Source organism: Rhineura floridana, chromosome 2 (assembly GCF_030035675.1).
Source record: "Rhineura floridana isolate rRhiFlo1 chromosome 2, rRhiFlo1.hap2, whole genome shotgun sequence".
NCBI lineage: Eukaryota > Metazoa > Chordata > Lepidosauria > Squamata > Rhineuridae > Rhineura > Rhineura floridana.
The window spans coordinates 151696138-151711789 of NC_084481.1; the positions used below are offsets into that span (position 1 = coordinate 151696138).

The window sequence follows — 15652 nt, forward strand, 5'->3', positions numbered from 1 at the left end:
AGGTCATTCCCATGTCCAGGAGATAGGCAGGTTACCTGTTCTGGATGGAGTCGCGCTCCATCTGAAGGATCAGATCCATAGCTTGTACTTTCTGCATTTCATTGCCCACAACCTAGTGTCATTCTGGGAAATTAAATTGGCTGTTTCCTGATCCAGTCACTGGAGCACCAGATTTTTTTTTTAAGTGGGCAAGAATCAGCAGTGCTCCCTGCTGGGGTGTTGGGGCTCTGGCAGCTGCCAAAGACTGTTGTGTACTTATTTGTGGTCTGATGATTTCCAGAAATATCCCAATTCATATTCTGCTGTATCATTTTTGGTTAATGGTATTATGATCAGGCACATCGGCCGCTGGTATTTTTGCTTGCTGAGCTTAATCCTGAGAGAGAAAGAGCAATTAAAAAGTTTTAACATAACATAAGAAAAGCCTGCTGGATCAGGCCAGTTGTCCATGTAGTCCAACATTCTGTTCTCATAGTGGCCGACAAGATTCCTGGGGGAATCCTGCAAGCAGATCCTAAGCCCAAAACCACTCTCCCTTCTTGTGATTCGCAGCAACTGGCATTCAGAGGCATACTTGCCTCCAACAGGGGTCACTCACTCTCCATCTGCATCAAGCCCACTGCAATGACACCTCCGCGGCGGCAGGGGCCGCTTCAGGCGTAGTATAGCCCCCTCTTTGCCGCCGTCGGATGCCGCGGAAGTCATGCGCGGCTTGACTAGGCGGTTCCGCTCGCTTCAGTCTCGGGGTGGGGGTGAAGGGAAGTGGTTGTTTTTGTCGTAGCTGCAGGAGGCGAGGCGTAGGCAGGCCTGAGGAGTAGTTGCAGCACGATGCCCACCGTGGAGGAGCTGTACCGTAATTACGGCATCTTAGCCGACGCGAAGGAGACCGCGGCTGAGGTGGGGGCAGGACGCGCGGAGAGCAGTCTGCGTTCGTGCGCGTGGGGCTTCGGGTTCCTGGGCCTACCCAGGGAGGGAGGAAACCAACGGGGAGGCGAGGGAAGAAGAGGACTCAGGCTTCCCATCTGTCTTTTTCTGGCCCCACCCCCAAGAAAGAGGCATAACTGATTTGTGGCAGGCGAAATTTGCTCTCTGAAGTTGATCAGTAAGAGTGTTTCTGAGGTGGTCATTTTTGTTCAGGAGAATTTTGGCCTGTCTCTTCCCCGTTATTCTCATACTCCACTTCGTAAATGTACACAAGATAAAATAATGACCGCCGCTGGGATGGGTTTGTGGTTTTTTGCATTCACCATCATTAGCGCGGATTAGACCCCACTTGCCCACCTCCCCTCCCCCGTAAGCTTTCATTGAAAATATGGTCTTCGTTAGCTAAATATTCAGATAGTAAGAGCTGCAGTCAGGTGGTGGACTGAAGTCTGCAGCCTATGAAGTCTTTATTTTTTTAAAAATCCGCGTACTTTGTTGAAAGTTCTTTGTAAGTGCCAAAAAACCCCACTAATAATGGAGAAAGCCATGCATGATAATCTAACAAATACTTAGTTCAAAGCACGTTTAGCTCAATGCAGCTTACTCCCAAATCTGTTTAGGATTGAAGCCTCACCATAGTGTGATGCTTGATATGCTTGTGTATAGATACAGGGTTCTGGGTGTGCATTCAGAAATATGCATTCTAAAGCGGTACAGTCAAATTGTAGCATCTCATTTTTGTGCAGTGTGTACTCTTGAGGGATAAGTAGCCTGTAGTAAGTTATGTTGAATATACTATATCTCACTCGTATGTATGTCTACCTACAAATTCCTCTATATTCAATGGCGTATGTGTGTTTAGAATTGTAGCCTTAGAGGTTTCTACTCAATGTATGCTCTTCTAACTTTATTGCCCCAAGGGATGCCCTTACCTGAGCAATGTGTTCTACTTAAAAACCCAGGATTTTTTTTATGTTCCTTTCATTGCAAGCATCTGTATTTGCTGCTTGGTACCTTGCTTTGTAAAAGACCAGAAAAAGGCCATTTCCTTCATCATGTGCCACTGTCTCCTTTAGCAGTTTCATGGGAATAGCTAGCAAATTAGAGAGAACATATGACGTATCAATTTAATATTGAAAACTACAGGCATAAATGTTGATAACACTCTTCAGGTCTTTCCTAGATTAAGCCTGCTCCCCAAAACTCAGGACAAATAGGATTTATTTTTATTTAATTATTTAATTAAGCTTATATACTGCCCGATTAGCAACAGCTCTCTGGGCGGTGAACATTAAAAATACAATAAAAAAATAACACAATATAATATAACACAATACAAAACTGTACAAAAAACTGTAGTCTAAAATCAGATTATAATAATTTAAAATTAACATGAATTAAAATGCCTCAGAGAAGAGAAAGGTTTTAACTTGGCACCGAAAAGATGATAGTGTCGGCGCCAAGCACACCTCCTCGGGGAGACTATTCCATAGTTCAGGGGCCACCACTGAGAAGGCCCTAGATCTTGTCACCACCCTCCGGCTTCCCTATGGGTCGGAACCCGGAGGAGGGCCTTCGTAGTAGACCGTAGTGTACGGGCCGGTTCATATCGGGAGAGGCGTTCCGACAGATATCATGGTCCCGCGCTGTATAAGGCTTTATAGGTAAGTACCAACACTTTGAATCTGGCCCGGAAGCATATTGGAAGCTAGTGCAGGCGAGCTAGCACAGGTGTTATATGCTCAGACCGCTTAGTTGTTGTTAGCAGTCTGGCCGCCGCATTTTGCACTAGCTGTAGCTTCCGAACCGTCTTCAAAGGTAGCCCTACATAAAGCGCATTGCAGTAGTCCAGACGTGAGGTTACCATAGCATGTACCACTGATGTGAGGTCCTCCTTACTCAGATAGGGACATAGTTGGGCTACCAACCGAAGTTGGTAGAACGCATTCCGGGCCACCGAGGCTACATGAGCCTCAAGTGTGAGGGAAGAGTCTAAGATGACTCCCAGACTACAAACCTGTTCCTTTAGGGGGAGTGTAACCCCATCCAAGACAGGGTATATATCCACCATCCAATCAGAGAAACCATCCACCAACAGCATCTCAGTCTTACCAGGATTGAGTCTCAGTTTGTTAGTTCTCATCCAGTCCATTGTCGCGTCCAGGCAACGGTTCAGCACGTCGACACCCTCACCTGAAGAAGATGTAAAGGAGAAGTAGAGCTGCGTGTCATCAGGATGGGCATTCAGTGTTTACAAAAGATGTTCACAGTGCAATCCTATACATAGCTACTCAGAAATAAGCCCTATTGAGTTCAAAGAACTGCCATGTAAGTAGGTATTGGTTTGTGGCCTTAGGGCTACAATCCAATATACACTTACGTGGGAGTAAGTTCTATTGGACCCAGTGGGTCTTCTGAGTAGATGTGTTTTGGATTGCAGCCTTAGTCTTTTAGGAAAGGTTGTTCCATAATTGTATAACACAAAAATATCTTCCTGAGTGCCATTGTGGCACATAGATAGTGGCAAGATCTTAGAGTCTGCAGTGGGCTGTAGTGAGTAGATCTTTGATACGCCTAAACTGTTCAGTGTTTTAAAGGCTAACACCTTAAACTGTTCCAAGCAGAAAATAAAATGTTTGCCAATGCATGTGCTGGACCACTGGTGTATTAAATTCTGACCACCATGTCTTGTCAAGTGGCATATTGTTGCGATCAGTACCAGCAGAACCTTCTGGTTGTCATTGAGTGCGTCTCCACATAGCGTATATCACAAGCAGTCATTCCCAAAACACCTTATCAATTTGTTATAGGTCTTTATGAACCCAGAGACCTTAGATCTAATGTTCCGTTCTCTCTCTTTTTAATTCCCTAGCTATCTTTTTGTCAAGTAAAAAGCAGTTGGCTTACATTTTATCTGCCTTGAGGCACCTAGTGCTACCCATTTCTCCATGGCAGTCTTTTTAACCTTTCCCTTGTATTAGATGCTTTAGAAAGTATTGAACATCTGCATGCCTCTTTTGGTCTTTTCATCTGGAGTGACGGGTATTCTCTGAACAGCTATTAATATTATGTTCATTATAAGTAAACTTATGCAGATCCTTAGAACTGAATTCTAATATTTCAGTTCAGGCCTTCAAAGAGTTTGTATCTTCTCTCCTAGCACAAAGATGCTTACCAGGTGATCTTGGATGGTGTCAAGGGAGGTGCCAAGGAGAAGAGATTAGCAGCACAATTTATTCCGAAATTTTTCAAACATTTCCCTGAATTAGCAGATTCAGCTATCAATGCCCAACTGGACCTTTGTGAGGATGAAGATGTGTCTGTAAGTGCTTTTTCTTCAAACAAGCTACTGAAGAGGTGCTTAGCACTTGCCTCTTATTCCTTATAATTTCATTCATTCCTTTTTCCTCCTCACTAACAGATTAATGCTAACAAATTTGGGGGAAAGAACACTTTTCATCCTTAAAGTCTTAAACCAGGAGTTTGAGATATGCCATCTGTAGGTTCTTTAAAGGAAGGATTGGCATGTCTGACAATTGATTGGTCAGTTATTTTATGAAATTAAATTGTGCAAAGTTGGCAATTTATCTTTTTTTATTTATACCTTATCAGATGGTAACAAATGTAGAGTGAGAGCCTTTTTCATCTTTTCTTTGGGAGCTGGGGTTTATACAGACTTTGGTTCATTTAGGAGCGGACATCCATTTCCTAGTTTTTTATAGTTTATCTGGAATTTCTAAACTTCTCTTCAGTATGTGTTACCGTTGCATTGTATAAACCAGTGATTCTCAGTCTTTATGAGTGTGGGACCCCCTTTGTAACCTCAAAGGTTTTTGCGACCCTCACATGCTAATTGTTGTAATTTTAGTCTCTGTTAATTGAAAACATACATAATGAAGCATTAAATAATGTCACTTGTTATTCATCACAAGACAAATATGATAATGATGATGGTATTTACTACCTGCCCTTCACCAGAAAGTCCAGGGGCAGGCTACGGCAATATAAACTTTTAACACATTTTGAAGGAATTGAAAGGAAGGAGATAAAAGTAAACCACCCAGAGTGGTGAACAGAGCCTGGTTGATGCCACGGTATTCAGACTCTGGTTTTAAGTGTTCTACCTGTATACAATGATGCCTCCTCTTCAGCACTCGGCTCAGGAAGCTTAATGTGATGATGATGATAATATGTCTAGCAGACAGAATGTTAACAGGTGAAGCGTTCCCCATAATTGTATTTCCATACTAGAAAAGGCTTTATTTAATTTATGTTTAATTTCTGCCTGGCACACAGCTGTTAAAAGCACAAGAGTCCTTCTCTCCCCAAGTGCCAACCTTAAACCATGCAAAGAACTCAAGAGTAAAAACAACAAAATTTGGGCAACTTAACATACTTCAAAATATAATGAACATATACAACTCAAAGCCTTAATAAACAGCAACAAAAATACACTGAGCATATGCAATTTCACATTTTAAAAATGTTCTTTAACCATCATTTTTTGCCCACTTACTGCCTTGGGTCAGCAACTAACTCTCAGCCTAACATATGGCTGTTGCTCCACTGAATTCTATAGTACTTACTTCTGCATAGACCTGGTTAGGATTGCAGCCTAAGTCCTTGTATTATAGACATAATTTTGTACTTCCTTTAACCAGTAAAGCACCATCCCCCCCCCCCAAAAAAAAGTAGTACAGTTTCCAAGCTTGAACAGAATCTTAGTCTGGTCTGATTATTGCAGTTTGATTTACCTGGTAGTGAAAAAATGGAATGGACTGCCTTCAGATCGATTCCGACTTATGGGCAACCCTATGAATAGGGTTTTCATGGTAAGCGGTATTCAGAGGGGGTTTACCATTGCCTTCCTTACTGGCCCAAGGTCACCCAGTGAGCTTCATGGCTGTGTGGGGATTTGAACCCAGGTCTCCCAGGTCCTAGTAAATTTAAAGAGACTTACTTCTGAGTAGGTATGTATACATTGTGCTATAAGTCAACTACACAGTGAATTTTTAAGGAGGCCAGTGTGGTGTAGTGGTTAAGTTGTTGGAGTATTCATAGGGTTGCTATAGGTCGGGATCGACTTGAAGGCAGTCCATTTCCATTTTTCCAGTTGTGAATTTGTACGGGGATTCTCCGGGATTCTGTCCCATCACTTTTTTGGCAGGCAGACCCCTCCCATGGTCCCTCTGTCTCTACAGCCAGAGCCAATCAGCTCAAACAATCTTCCCTCACTTCTGCTGACAAAAGGGTGGGGGGAGAGACACTAGAGGTTAAATAAGCCCAGCTGGCCCCTTCTTGATGCACTTGCTTGAGTGCTGCTCAGCTCTCTGTATGGTGGGAACTGACTGTGGCGGCTGGAAGGAGGGAAGGCGATGTGGACGTGGAGTGCACATGCAGTGTAAGCTCAAAAGTTGGTGTACAGGCCAGCCATTAGTTAATTTTTAAATTATTTTTTTTTAATGTATAAATAATTCTTGGCTCTTTGTGACCCCCCCGGGATGGCTTTGCAACTCCCCTGGGGGTAGCACCCCCAGGTGGAGAACCACTGATGTGAACTTAAAAACAAATTCATGAAACAATTAAAAATACCAACTTAACAGTAAACAAAATAATGATACAAACTAACAAAGCTGAAAGAGGGATAACTTTGAAAAGCAAGACCAAGCAACGTCATCTTTGCCTGCTTCCAAAACTGACATGAAGTGAGAAAGTTGAATATCCAGAACAAGAATATTCTTAGTTTGGGGGTCACTACAGAAAGGTCCGTATAAGTTGCACCTTGAGCAGGCCCTCATTGGCTCTTTATACATGTTTTATTTGTTATAATGTTCAGCAGTGGTGAGGGGGCAGCATGGTGAACTGCAGTGATGGCACAGCGTTTTTCTGTTTTCTTGCTTCCTCCATGAAGGTGGTAACTCTGCCTACCCACTGTCATCTATGGGTTCACAGCGCAATCTTATACATGTAAAGGAAGACACTTTTTCCTTTTAATGAGGTGTGTTGTGATCTGCCAGGGAAATTTATCATTTTAAGCTTGTCTATGTTGCACTTTTATTTATTTATTTATTAAACTTGTATACCACCCCATAGCTGAAGCTCTCTGGGCGGTTTACAACAACTAAAAACAAATACAATTTAAAATACATCTTTTAAAAACAATTTAAAACACAATTTAAAAACTTAAAACAATATAGAACACATGCTAAAATGCCTGGGAGAAGAGGAAAGTCTTGACCTGGCGCCGAAAGGGTAACAATGTTGGCGCCAGGCTCACCTCGTCAGCAAGATCATTCCATAATTTGGGGGCCACCACTGAGAAGGCCCTCTCCCTTGTTGCCATTTTCCGAGCTTCCCTCGGAGTAGGCACCCGGAGGAGGGCCTTTGATCTTGAACGTAGTGTACGGGTGGGTTCGTATCGGGAGAGGTGTTCCATCAGGTATTGTGGTCCCAAGCCGTGTAAGGCTTTATAGGTCAATACCAGCACTTATTTGAGTGTAAGTTAGTCTCTATTGATGTTGCCCTGTGTTACTTTCAGACTGTAAAACTTGTGTTCTATGATGGCCTGATGACTAGATACAAAAGCCCAAATTTGATCTATAGATGTCTACTCAAAAGTAAGTCCCATTTTCAGTGGAGCTTCTCCCGAGTCCTTTGTTAATACATTTCAGGCTAAATCCCTTAGATGAGCCGCATGGTAGCCTTAGCCCTTTAGTAACTCAGTAATGGTGAACATAAAACACTGATACCACAGTCAGCTAAAAATACAAGAGATTGTGGCTATTTTTCCTAGCCTTTTTTTCGTGTCAGGTTGAATCATCTATGAAAGAGAGGATTTTAATTCCTTTCTTCAGTTCATAAACATGCGCGTCTTTGTTTATAGATCCGGCGCCAAGCAATCAAAGAATTACCACAGTTTGCTACTGGTGACAACCTTCCCAGGGTGGCAGACATACTCACCCAACTTCTTCAATCAGGTAGAAAATATTGGTGTTCTTATTTGTAGCCACCTTGCAAGGTGTAATCAAAGCAAGGATAAATATTCATTGCTAGAGGTGTCTTTTGTAGCCTTAAAAAAGGTAAAGGTGTCCCCGCACTTATAGTGTGAGACGTTTCCAACTCTTAGGGTGACGTCTTGCGACGTTTACAAGGCAGACCGTATATATGGGGTGGGTTTGCCAGTTCCTTCCCCGGCCTTTCTTTACCCCCCAGCGTATGCCGGGTACTCATTTTACCGACCACGGATGGACGGAAGGCTGAGTGGACCTCGACCCCTTTTGCCGGAGATTCGACTTCCTCCTTCCGTTGGAATCGAACTCCGGCCATGAGCAGAGCTTCGGCTGCGTTACCGCCGCTTACCACTCTGCGCCACGGAGGATCTTTTGTAGCCTTAAGCCTCTTGTTTTTCATTGTCAGTATTTCACTACTGTACTTCCCCATACTTGCTATCTTACTTATCAAATTCCTAAACACTCTGAATCTCCTTGGATTAAAGACTCATCATGTACAGAGAGCTGGTAACCTGTATGTTATAAAAGATGCATGTCAATCTTGACATCCTAAAAGGTTTGTGGTGCACAGTGTAGAGAAGTGCTATGGTATGCTAATACACTATTGCAGGCAGAAAAGCACAGGCGTGCCTCTGAGCCAGAACTGCCTGACCATTCAGCGTCACACTCTCTCTCTCTTGTTCTGTCACTAGAAGGTGCCCTCTCCTAACACACTGGGGAAGCAGTTGTCATTGGTACTGCTATTCTATCTAGTACAGGAATACTGTATGCTAGCTTCTTCGGGAAGACAAGACCACCTGAAGCCTCCAGGTCTCTGTCTTGAGAGCTGCATAGGTTTGTTGCAAACAGTGCTGCTTCAAAAGCTGCAGTGACACCTAAGTGTGGGATCAATGTCTATGGCTCCTAGACAGTGGGATAAATCCAGTGGTGCCCATCCACCAATGGAATGGCACCATTAGCAGAATCAGTTCCCTCTTCTAGCCTCCCCATGCACCCCCAAAAGGTTGGAGTCCCACTGGAGCAAGTGGGGGGGTATACCTGGGGGGTGAAACGGAAGGGGAAGTTGTGTTGCACAAGTAGAAGTCTGCCTGTGGGATGTTGGATGTCACCCACCAATTAAACATTGTTGTGTCTGTCTTTCGCAACCATTTTGTGCTTTTTTCTGATGCAAAATAAGCAGTATTATACTGCTATCACTGTACAGGGAATTGTTTATTTGTTTATCGTAAGGAAACTTAAGTCAGCTGGATGCAGGTTTGCATTTGCACTGTCATAGAGTCTGCCTTCTGTTTTACTGACAAATGTTATCACTTACATTCTTCAATTAGTTCTTTGAATAATTTCTTATCACATGAGATTCTACTTTTTCTAATTTCCAGTGCCTGGCTTTATGTAGTTAGCTTTCAAAAGATTTTTAAACTTTGGTTTTCTCTTTTCCCCCAGATGATTCTGCAGAATTCAACTTAGTTAACAATGCTTTACTAAGCATATTTAAGATGGATGCCAAAGGTAAAGAAAGCATTTTATCATGATATATTTTATAAATATAATGTTTTCTAGATTCTCTGGGATCTTTTGTAATGAGTGAAGGAATTCATTATCTTTGGGTGGGGGTTATGGAGTAGTTACCAATGTCAATACCTTGACAACAATAGTAGAACAATTTGCAAAGATACAAAGAATACGTTAGTTATTACAGTATATAGCTATTCCAAGGGTGGTGCAGATCTGTTGGAATCAACTGGAATTTTTCGATGTGGTATAAAGTTTAAAATTGTTTACACCATTTCCATGTAGCTGACTCATGCTTTAACATATACCTGGAACACTTAGATATTTAACAAAATTCTCTTTTTTATTAATTGTAAAGGGATGTATATGTGATCTCTGTTTCTATTTTAGGAACACTGGGTGGCTTATTTAGTCAGATTCTCCAAGGAGAGGATATTGTGCGAGAAAGAGCCATCAAATTCCTCTCCACAAAACTCAAAACACTGCCTGAAGAGGTGTTAACAAAAGAAGTAGAAGAGCTCATACTAACAGAATCAAAGAAGGTGAGTACATTAATTTAGTTAAATTATATTTGTCATGACAAAAATACTTTCTATCAGACACTTACATATTAAGTACTGCATATGGGTGTAAATAAAAAATGCAGGTAACCAAGTTGTTCCTCTGGTTCAGTATTTTGAGACATTTTGGTTGGTCCTGATAAAGGTATGCTGATTTTAATCTTCTTTCCCCCTAATGGACCAGCAAGGCTACAGATGTTTTTGTCTGCTTTGGAGAATACCTAATTGAGCCATCCAAGAGGATGATCCTAGAATTGGAGGAAAAGTTTCTATTACCTAACATATTGTGTGTGTAGAAAACATGCTGTCAATCCACTTGCTAATGCTACCAATCTGGCATCTATTGAATGTTACATTGTATCCTACTTAGAATTAAACACCAGCTTTGCCAATATAAAGATTTATCATCTTTTTCTTTACTTTTATTCTTAGCCACATAAGGGTAAATTTCCAATTAGTGCTAGAGACAAATCCAAATAACTGCCAGTATTTATAGTTTAAGATGGAAAGGAGCCATTGTTTCTTTATCCCAGTTCTGTATATCATAGTTCCATTTTAAGGCTGCTGCAAATGGGGTTTTTCATCATGCCCAGCATTGTTTTCCTCTCCTTCCTCATTTTTTTCTCTTAAACATGCAGCCTGAAAAAGAGCTCTATGAACTCAAACTTGCCCCTTATTTTTTTTGATGTTTCAGTTAATCCTAATAAAGGTATTTTACTACTGTTGCATTTGAATGTAGCACTACATAACTAAAAATTGTCCTGCTGCAATAATCTCTCTTGATAATAATATCTCTTGTGCAAAGTGCATGCTATTATATACATTCTTATTATTTAAAATGCAATCCTGTGCATGCCTAGAAGTAACCCTGGTAAGTATACATAGGATTGCAGCCTGGGCTCCTTGCATTAAACTCCAGCTTTGCTAATATAAAGACTACAACACTTTGATTCAGTGTGGCATGGCTAAGAGTGCTGGATTTAGGTCAAGTCAACCAAGATTCAAGTTTCTGCTCAAATATGAGACCTACTATCTGGCCTTGGGGAAAATATTTCTTCCAGAGCCTAACCGTTAATGTACAAAAGTTTTGAAACTAAATGAAGAACTTTTTAAACAGTTTGTACACTAAAATGTGCTGTAAAAAATGAAGCAAGCCATTGTTATTTGCAAGATACATAGGCACTTTTCCCCAGCTGTGTTGGTATGATTGTTCATTCTTTTCTGTGTATTCTTCTTCCTTGCTTCTCTTAAGGTGCTTGAGGATGTGACAGGAGAAGAGTTTGTCTTATTTATGAAAATACTATCTGGCCTAAAAAGTCTGCAGACAGTGAGTGGGCGGCAGCAGCTAGTTGAACTAGTGGCTGAACAAGCTGACCTTGAACAGACTTTTAACCCATCTGACCCTGATTGTGTGGATAGACTCTTGCAGTGTACTCGTCAAGCAGTCCCACTTTTCTCAGTAAGTATTTACGTTTTTTAAAAGCATTGTACCAACTCAGCGTGACAAATGTTGGGTGTGATGGAGTGAATATCCCATAATGCAAGTCATGGCTGTGAAAAGATTGTTGCATTTGTAGCTTATACTGTATGTATTTATAAAATAACTTGTATCCTACTTTTGGCCCCTGAAGGGCCCCCAAGTGGCTTACAGTGAAGCAATGGAAAAACAAATATATTGATTTCAATGGCTCTACTGTGAGTATGATTAACTTTGGATATCGTCCAATAAAACCCAGTTAATACATTAAAGCCAAGTGCAGAATAAAATCAACTGAAACAATTTTTTTGTAAACCTCTTAAATTTTTGTAGAGGACCATTTTTTCAAGTGGTATGTACATTTTGTTAAAGAAAAAACCCTACAAGGAGGAGACAAAAAAATCAAATCACATTAAAAGCTAAGTGGAATTAAAACATTTTGGCAGCTCACCTAAAGCTCAAGAGAGAGGGAACCAACCCGTTTAAGATCTCTTCTCATTGCACTTGTAGTTTTTATAAATGGTAATTGTATGTAAATAGCACTACTGTTTATCTGAGCATCTTGCTGTCCAAAAGCTTTGAAGGTATTTCAGTCATGGAAAAACAAGGCCCTGTTTACCTAGTAATATGATAATTTTAACAACCTTGTGAAAGAAAAGCTTATAGTGTTAGCTGGTATTGAATGAAAGATTGGAATTGTGTTACAAAGCATTGGAAAATGTTGCAATTATAACTGCTGTTTTGGTTTTCCACAGAAAAATGTTCATTCCACAAGATTTGTCACTTACTTCTGTGAGCATGTGCTGCCAAACTTGAGTTCTCTGACCACCCCAGTTGAAGGCCTTGATATCCAGTTAGAGGTAAACTAATCTGGAAATATCTTACATAGACTGAATTATCCAAGATACGTCAAATGGAGATGGGAAGAAATTTATTGCTAATTTTGATCATTAACAAAGCCGATTCTGAAATTGCCTTATCTCAAACTCTCTACTAATGCATTTTTTGCAATTTGCTTTTTATCACGCATGGTGCTATGCAGAACAAAATTGAAAGAGCTCTTGTGTAGAGTCTACACCATTGTGTAGAATGGTCTGTCTTAAGGAGTATGCAATCAAAATATCCTACAGTAGACACAAACTTCAATCTTCGGGGATCACTTTCTGGTTTGCACTGTCATATTTGGGACAAGTCCTTTCCTTCTAGCTTAAAATCCGCTCCTATTTAAAATTATAATGGTATAAAGTTGCAACTCTTAATTTTCCAATGACTTTTTCTCTCCTCTCCCCCCCTCCCCCTTCCAGGTACTGAAACTGCTTGCTGAGATGAGCTCTTTTTGTGGAGACATGGAAAAGCTAGAATCAAATTTAAAGAAGCTTTTTGATAAATTACTGGTAAGAGGATTGTTAGTCTTGGAGAGATACTAACAGTTTGTAATTAGATTTCATTAGGCCTCCAACTTTATTTGAACAGAACAATGCTTCTTGTAATTTCCAGAGGGATAACCGTGTTATAGTAGCTAATTGCTTTAGTGGGATTCTACACCAGATGTTTACTAATTTTCTTATACAACTTGTTTACCAGTGTGAAGTTCTTGAACTTTAATCCTCACTGAATAGCACAACATCTTAAGATAGCTGCTTGAATGGCAGCTGGGAGGAAATTTAATTATTTATTTATTTATTGTATTTGTATACTGCCCCATAGCCAAAGCTCTCTGGGAGTTTACAGTAACTAAAAACATTAAAAACAAATATACAAATTTAAAACACATCTTTTAAAAACAATTTAAAACACAATTTAAAAAATTTAAAACAATTAAAAAAAATGCCTGCTTGGCTTCTATAGTAAAGGGCAGGGGCCTGCAAATTATGTCCAAGTCTGGTGGCCAACCTGTTGTTTCTACTAGACAAGGGACTGGGTTTTTTGGTTGGGCTGCTTTCCCTCGGAGGTGATCTGTTAGGAACCATAGAATCATAGAACAGTGGAGTTGGAAGGGGCCTATAAAGCCATCGAGTCCAACCCCCTCTCAATGCAGGAATGCAAGTTAAAGCATACCCGACAGGTGGTTGTCCAGCTGCCTCTTGAATGCCTCCAGTGTTGGAGAGCCCACCACCTCCCTGGGTAATTAGTTCTATTGTCATAGTGCTCTAACAGTACAGGCAGGAACAGGATAATAGAGAAAGTGCTGTCCTGGACTCCTACGGGGAAGAAGGGTGGGATATAAATCTAATAAATAAATTTAAAAAATGGAGTGCTAGCAGATGTGTGTTGTTAAGAGCAAATACGGCTTGGCTTGAGATTGCAGCCCAATTCTGATAACATGTCCTAGAAGTGAGTGGAGCAGGGCATGGCCATCCCTCCTCCCTGCCCAGCAGGTTGCCAGAGGAGGGATAAGTTCTCTTACCAGAGATCTGAACTGATTGCTTACAGAGGGCTCCCCCCCCCTTCATGTTCAGTCACTCCATCTGTTACAGCTTTCCCTCTGGGCTCCCCTTAGACGCATGAAACAAGACCAAAGGCCCCAGGTTTCCCATCCCTGTACTAGACAGTGTAAATATAATTGCCTCCAAGTTCATGCAGAGTATCTTTACCTTGCTGCAGAGGACATGTACCAGGAGAATAGTAGGGACTGGGGAATAGAGAAAGACTCTGCAGAGGTAGAGGTGCAGGGGAAAACAGACAAAAGTAGACTAAACTTGACTGAGTGAAGTAAAAGAAATATTTAATAATGCTGCTGCCTACTCTTGGTCAATCAGAGGAATAGAAGGGAAGAGCAGGGACAGGATAATAGGGAAAGTGCTGGCAGGTGTGTGTTAAAGGACAAACATGGCTTAACTTAAGTTTGTGGACTTAAAGGAAACTTAGTAAAGAATACGTAGCTGGGGCAATGGCATGATAAATATTAGATGAAGTAACAAGTATTAATTCTTCTAGTTTCTGTTTCTCAGGAATACATGCCACTCCCTCCAGAAGAAGCGGAGAATGGGGAGAACGCTGGGAATGAAGAGCCAAAATTGCAGTTCAGCTATGTGGAATGTTTGTTATATAGCTTTCATCAACTAGGCCGAAAACTTCCAGACTTCCTGACAGCCAAGCTGAACACAGAGAAAGTGAAAGACTTTAAAATCAGGTAACATTTTTCTCTATATATATGTATACATACATACTCACTCACTCTCTTCTGTGCAAGCTTTAACAGAGTAGCAATAATGAAGTTGTGGGAAATCCTGCTGTTCTTTCCTCTGCAAATTATGATTACCCATAAGGTTCATTAGCAAATGCTGGCCAAAAGTAAAAAAGGTTAACTGAAACTTGAGACTGAAGATAGTGTTCCTAATTTTCAGTGCAAGAAGGAAATGTTTGTCAGAGTAGCTGTGTAGCCCAGAACTGACGTGCCAGATCTGCTTCTGCCCCTGACTGATGTGTCTTAGCCACTTGTAAAAAAATTAGCTTTCCGACTTCAGATCTCTATGGTTGCAATCCTATGCAAACTTTTCTGGAAGTACGCCCCATTGAATACAATGGAAATTGCTTCTGAGTTAACATGCATAGAATCACAATGTTCAAATAATGGTGAAGACCACAGGATTTTCTTTACCCTAAAAGTTAATCAGAGAATTCCTCCCTGTTTTCTCATTAAAAGTTATTTGTCAGGTAGAACTCCCACACCTTGCAGTTCTAACTAGCATGTACTTGCATGGCAATGAAAGAAGTAGTTTTCTGGACTGTGAAACAAAATGCCTTCAGCTTATTAATATGCAGTGAATCCTTATCAAAGTTAAAAGCTATAAGGCTTCCAACAAAGAATTGTCTGCGTGTTCATGCCCTGTGTTATATTGACAGTGAACTGGGGAATTTGTCGTGTTCGCCCTACACAAGTGTCTGGGGCATTCCTGCTGCTGCCTCAACTAGGACCCATTGATAGGCAAGAGGGCCCACCAGAGGACACTACTCAGGGTTTGCTCAAAACTGGAGCCAGCCCTGATATTCCCCTGAAGAGCCAGTAAAGCAGTAACACTACTAAGCAGTCTTCCAGAACTGATGCTGTTGTTTTTGGCTGCAATTTTTTGTTTGTTTGTAAACTTGAGAGCCAGTGTGGCGTAGTGGTTGGAGTGTGGGACTACAACCTGGAAGACCAGGGTTAGAATTCCCACATAGCCATGAAG

The 15652-nt window shown here is 41.1% G+C and overlaps 1 protein-coding gene across 1 annotated transcript in view; it reads left to right on the forward strand.

The window, feature by feature from the left end:
* The first annotated feature begins 684 nt into the window (after positions 1-684).
* The window catches only part of API5 (apoptosis inhibitor 5), a 31429-nt gene continuing 16461 nt past the window's right edge, over positions 685-15652 (forward strand). The window contains exons 1-9 of the mRNA XM_061610810.1: positions 685-897; positions 4085-4246; positions 7808-7901; positions 9378-9443; positions 9837-9988; positions 11259-11465; positions 12239-12343; positions 12788-12877; positions 14435-14616. Of these exons, the coding sequence (XP_061466794.1) occupies positions 829-897; positions 4085-4246; positions 7808-7901; positions 9378-9443; positions 9837-9988; positions 11259-11465; positions 12239-12343; positions 12788-12877; positions 14435-14616 (1127 nt within the window). The 5' untranslated portion in view covers positions 685-828. The remainder of the gene's footprint in view (positions 898-4084; positions 4247-7807; positions 7902-9377; positions 9444-9836; positions 9989-11258; positions 11466-12238; positions 12344-12787; positions 12878-14434; positions 14617-15652) is intronic.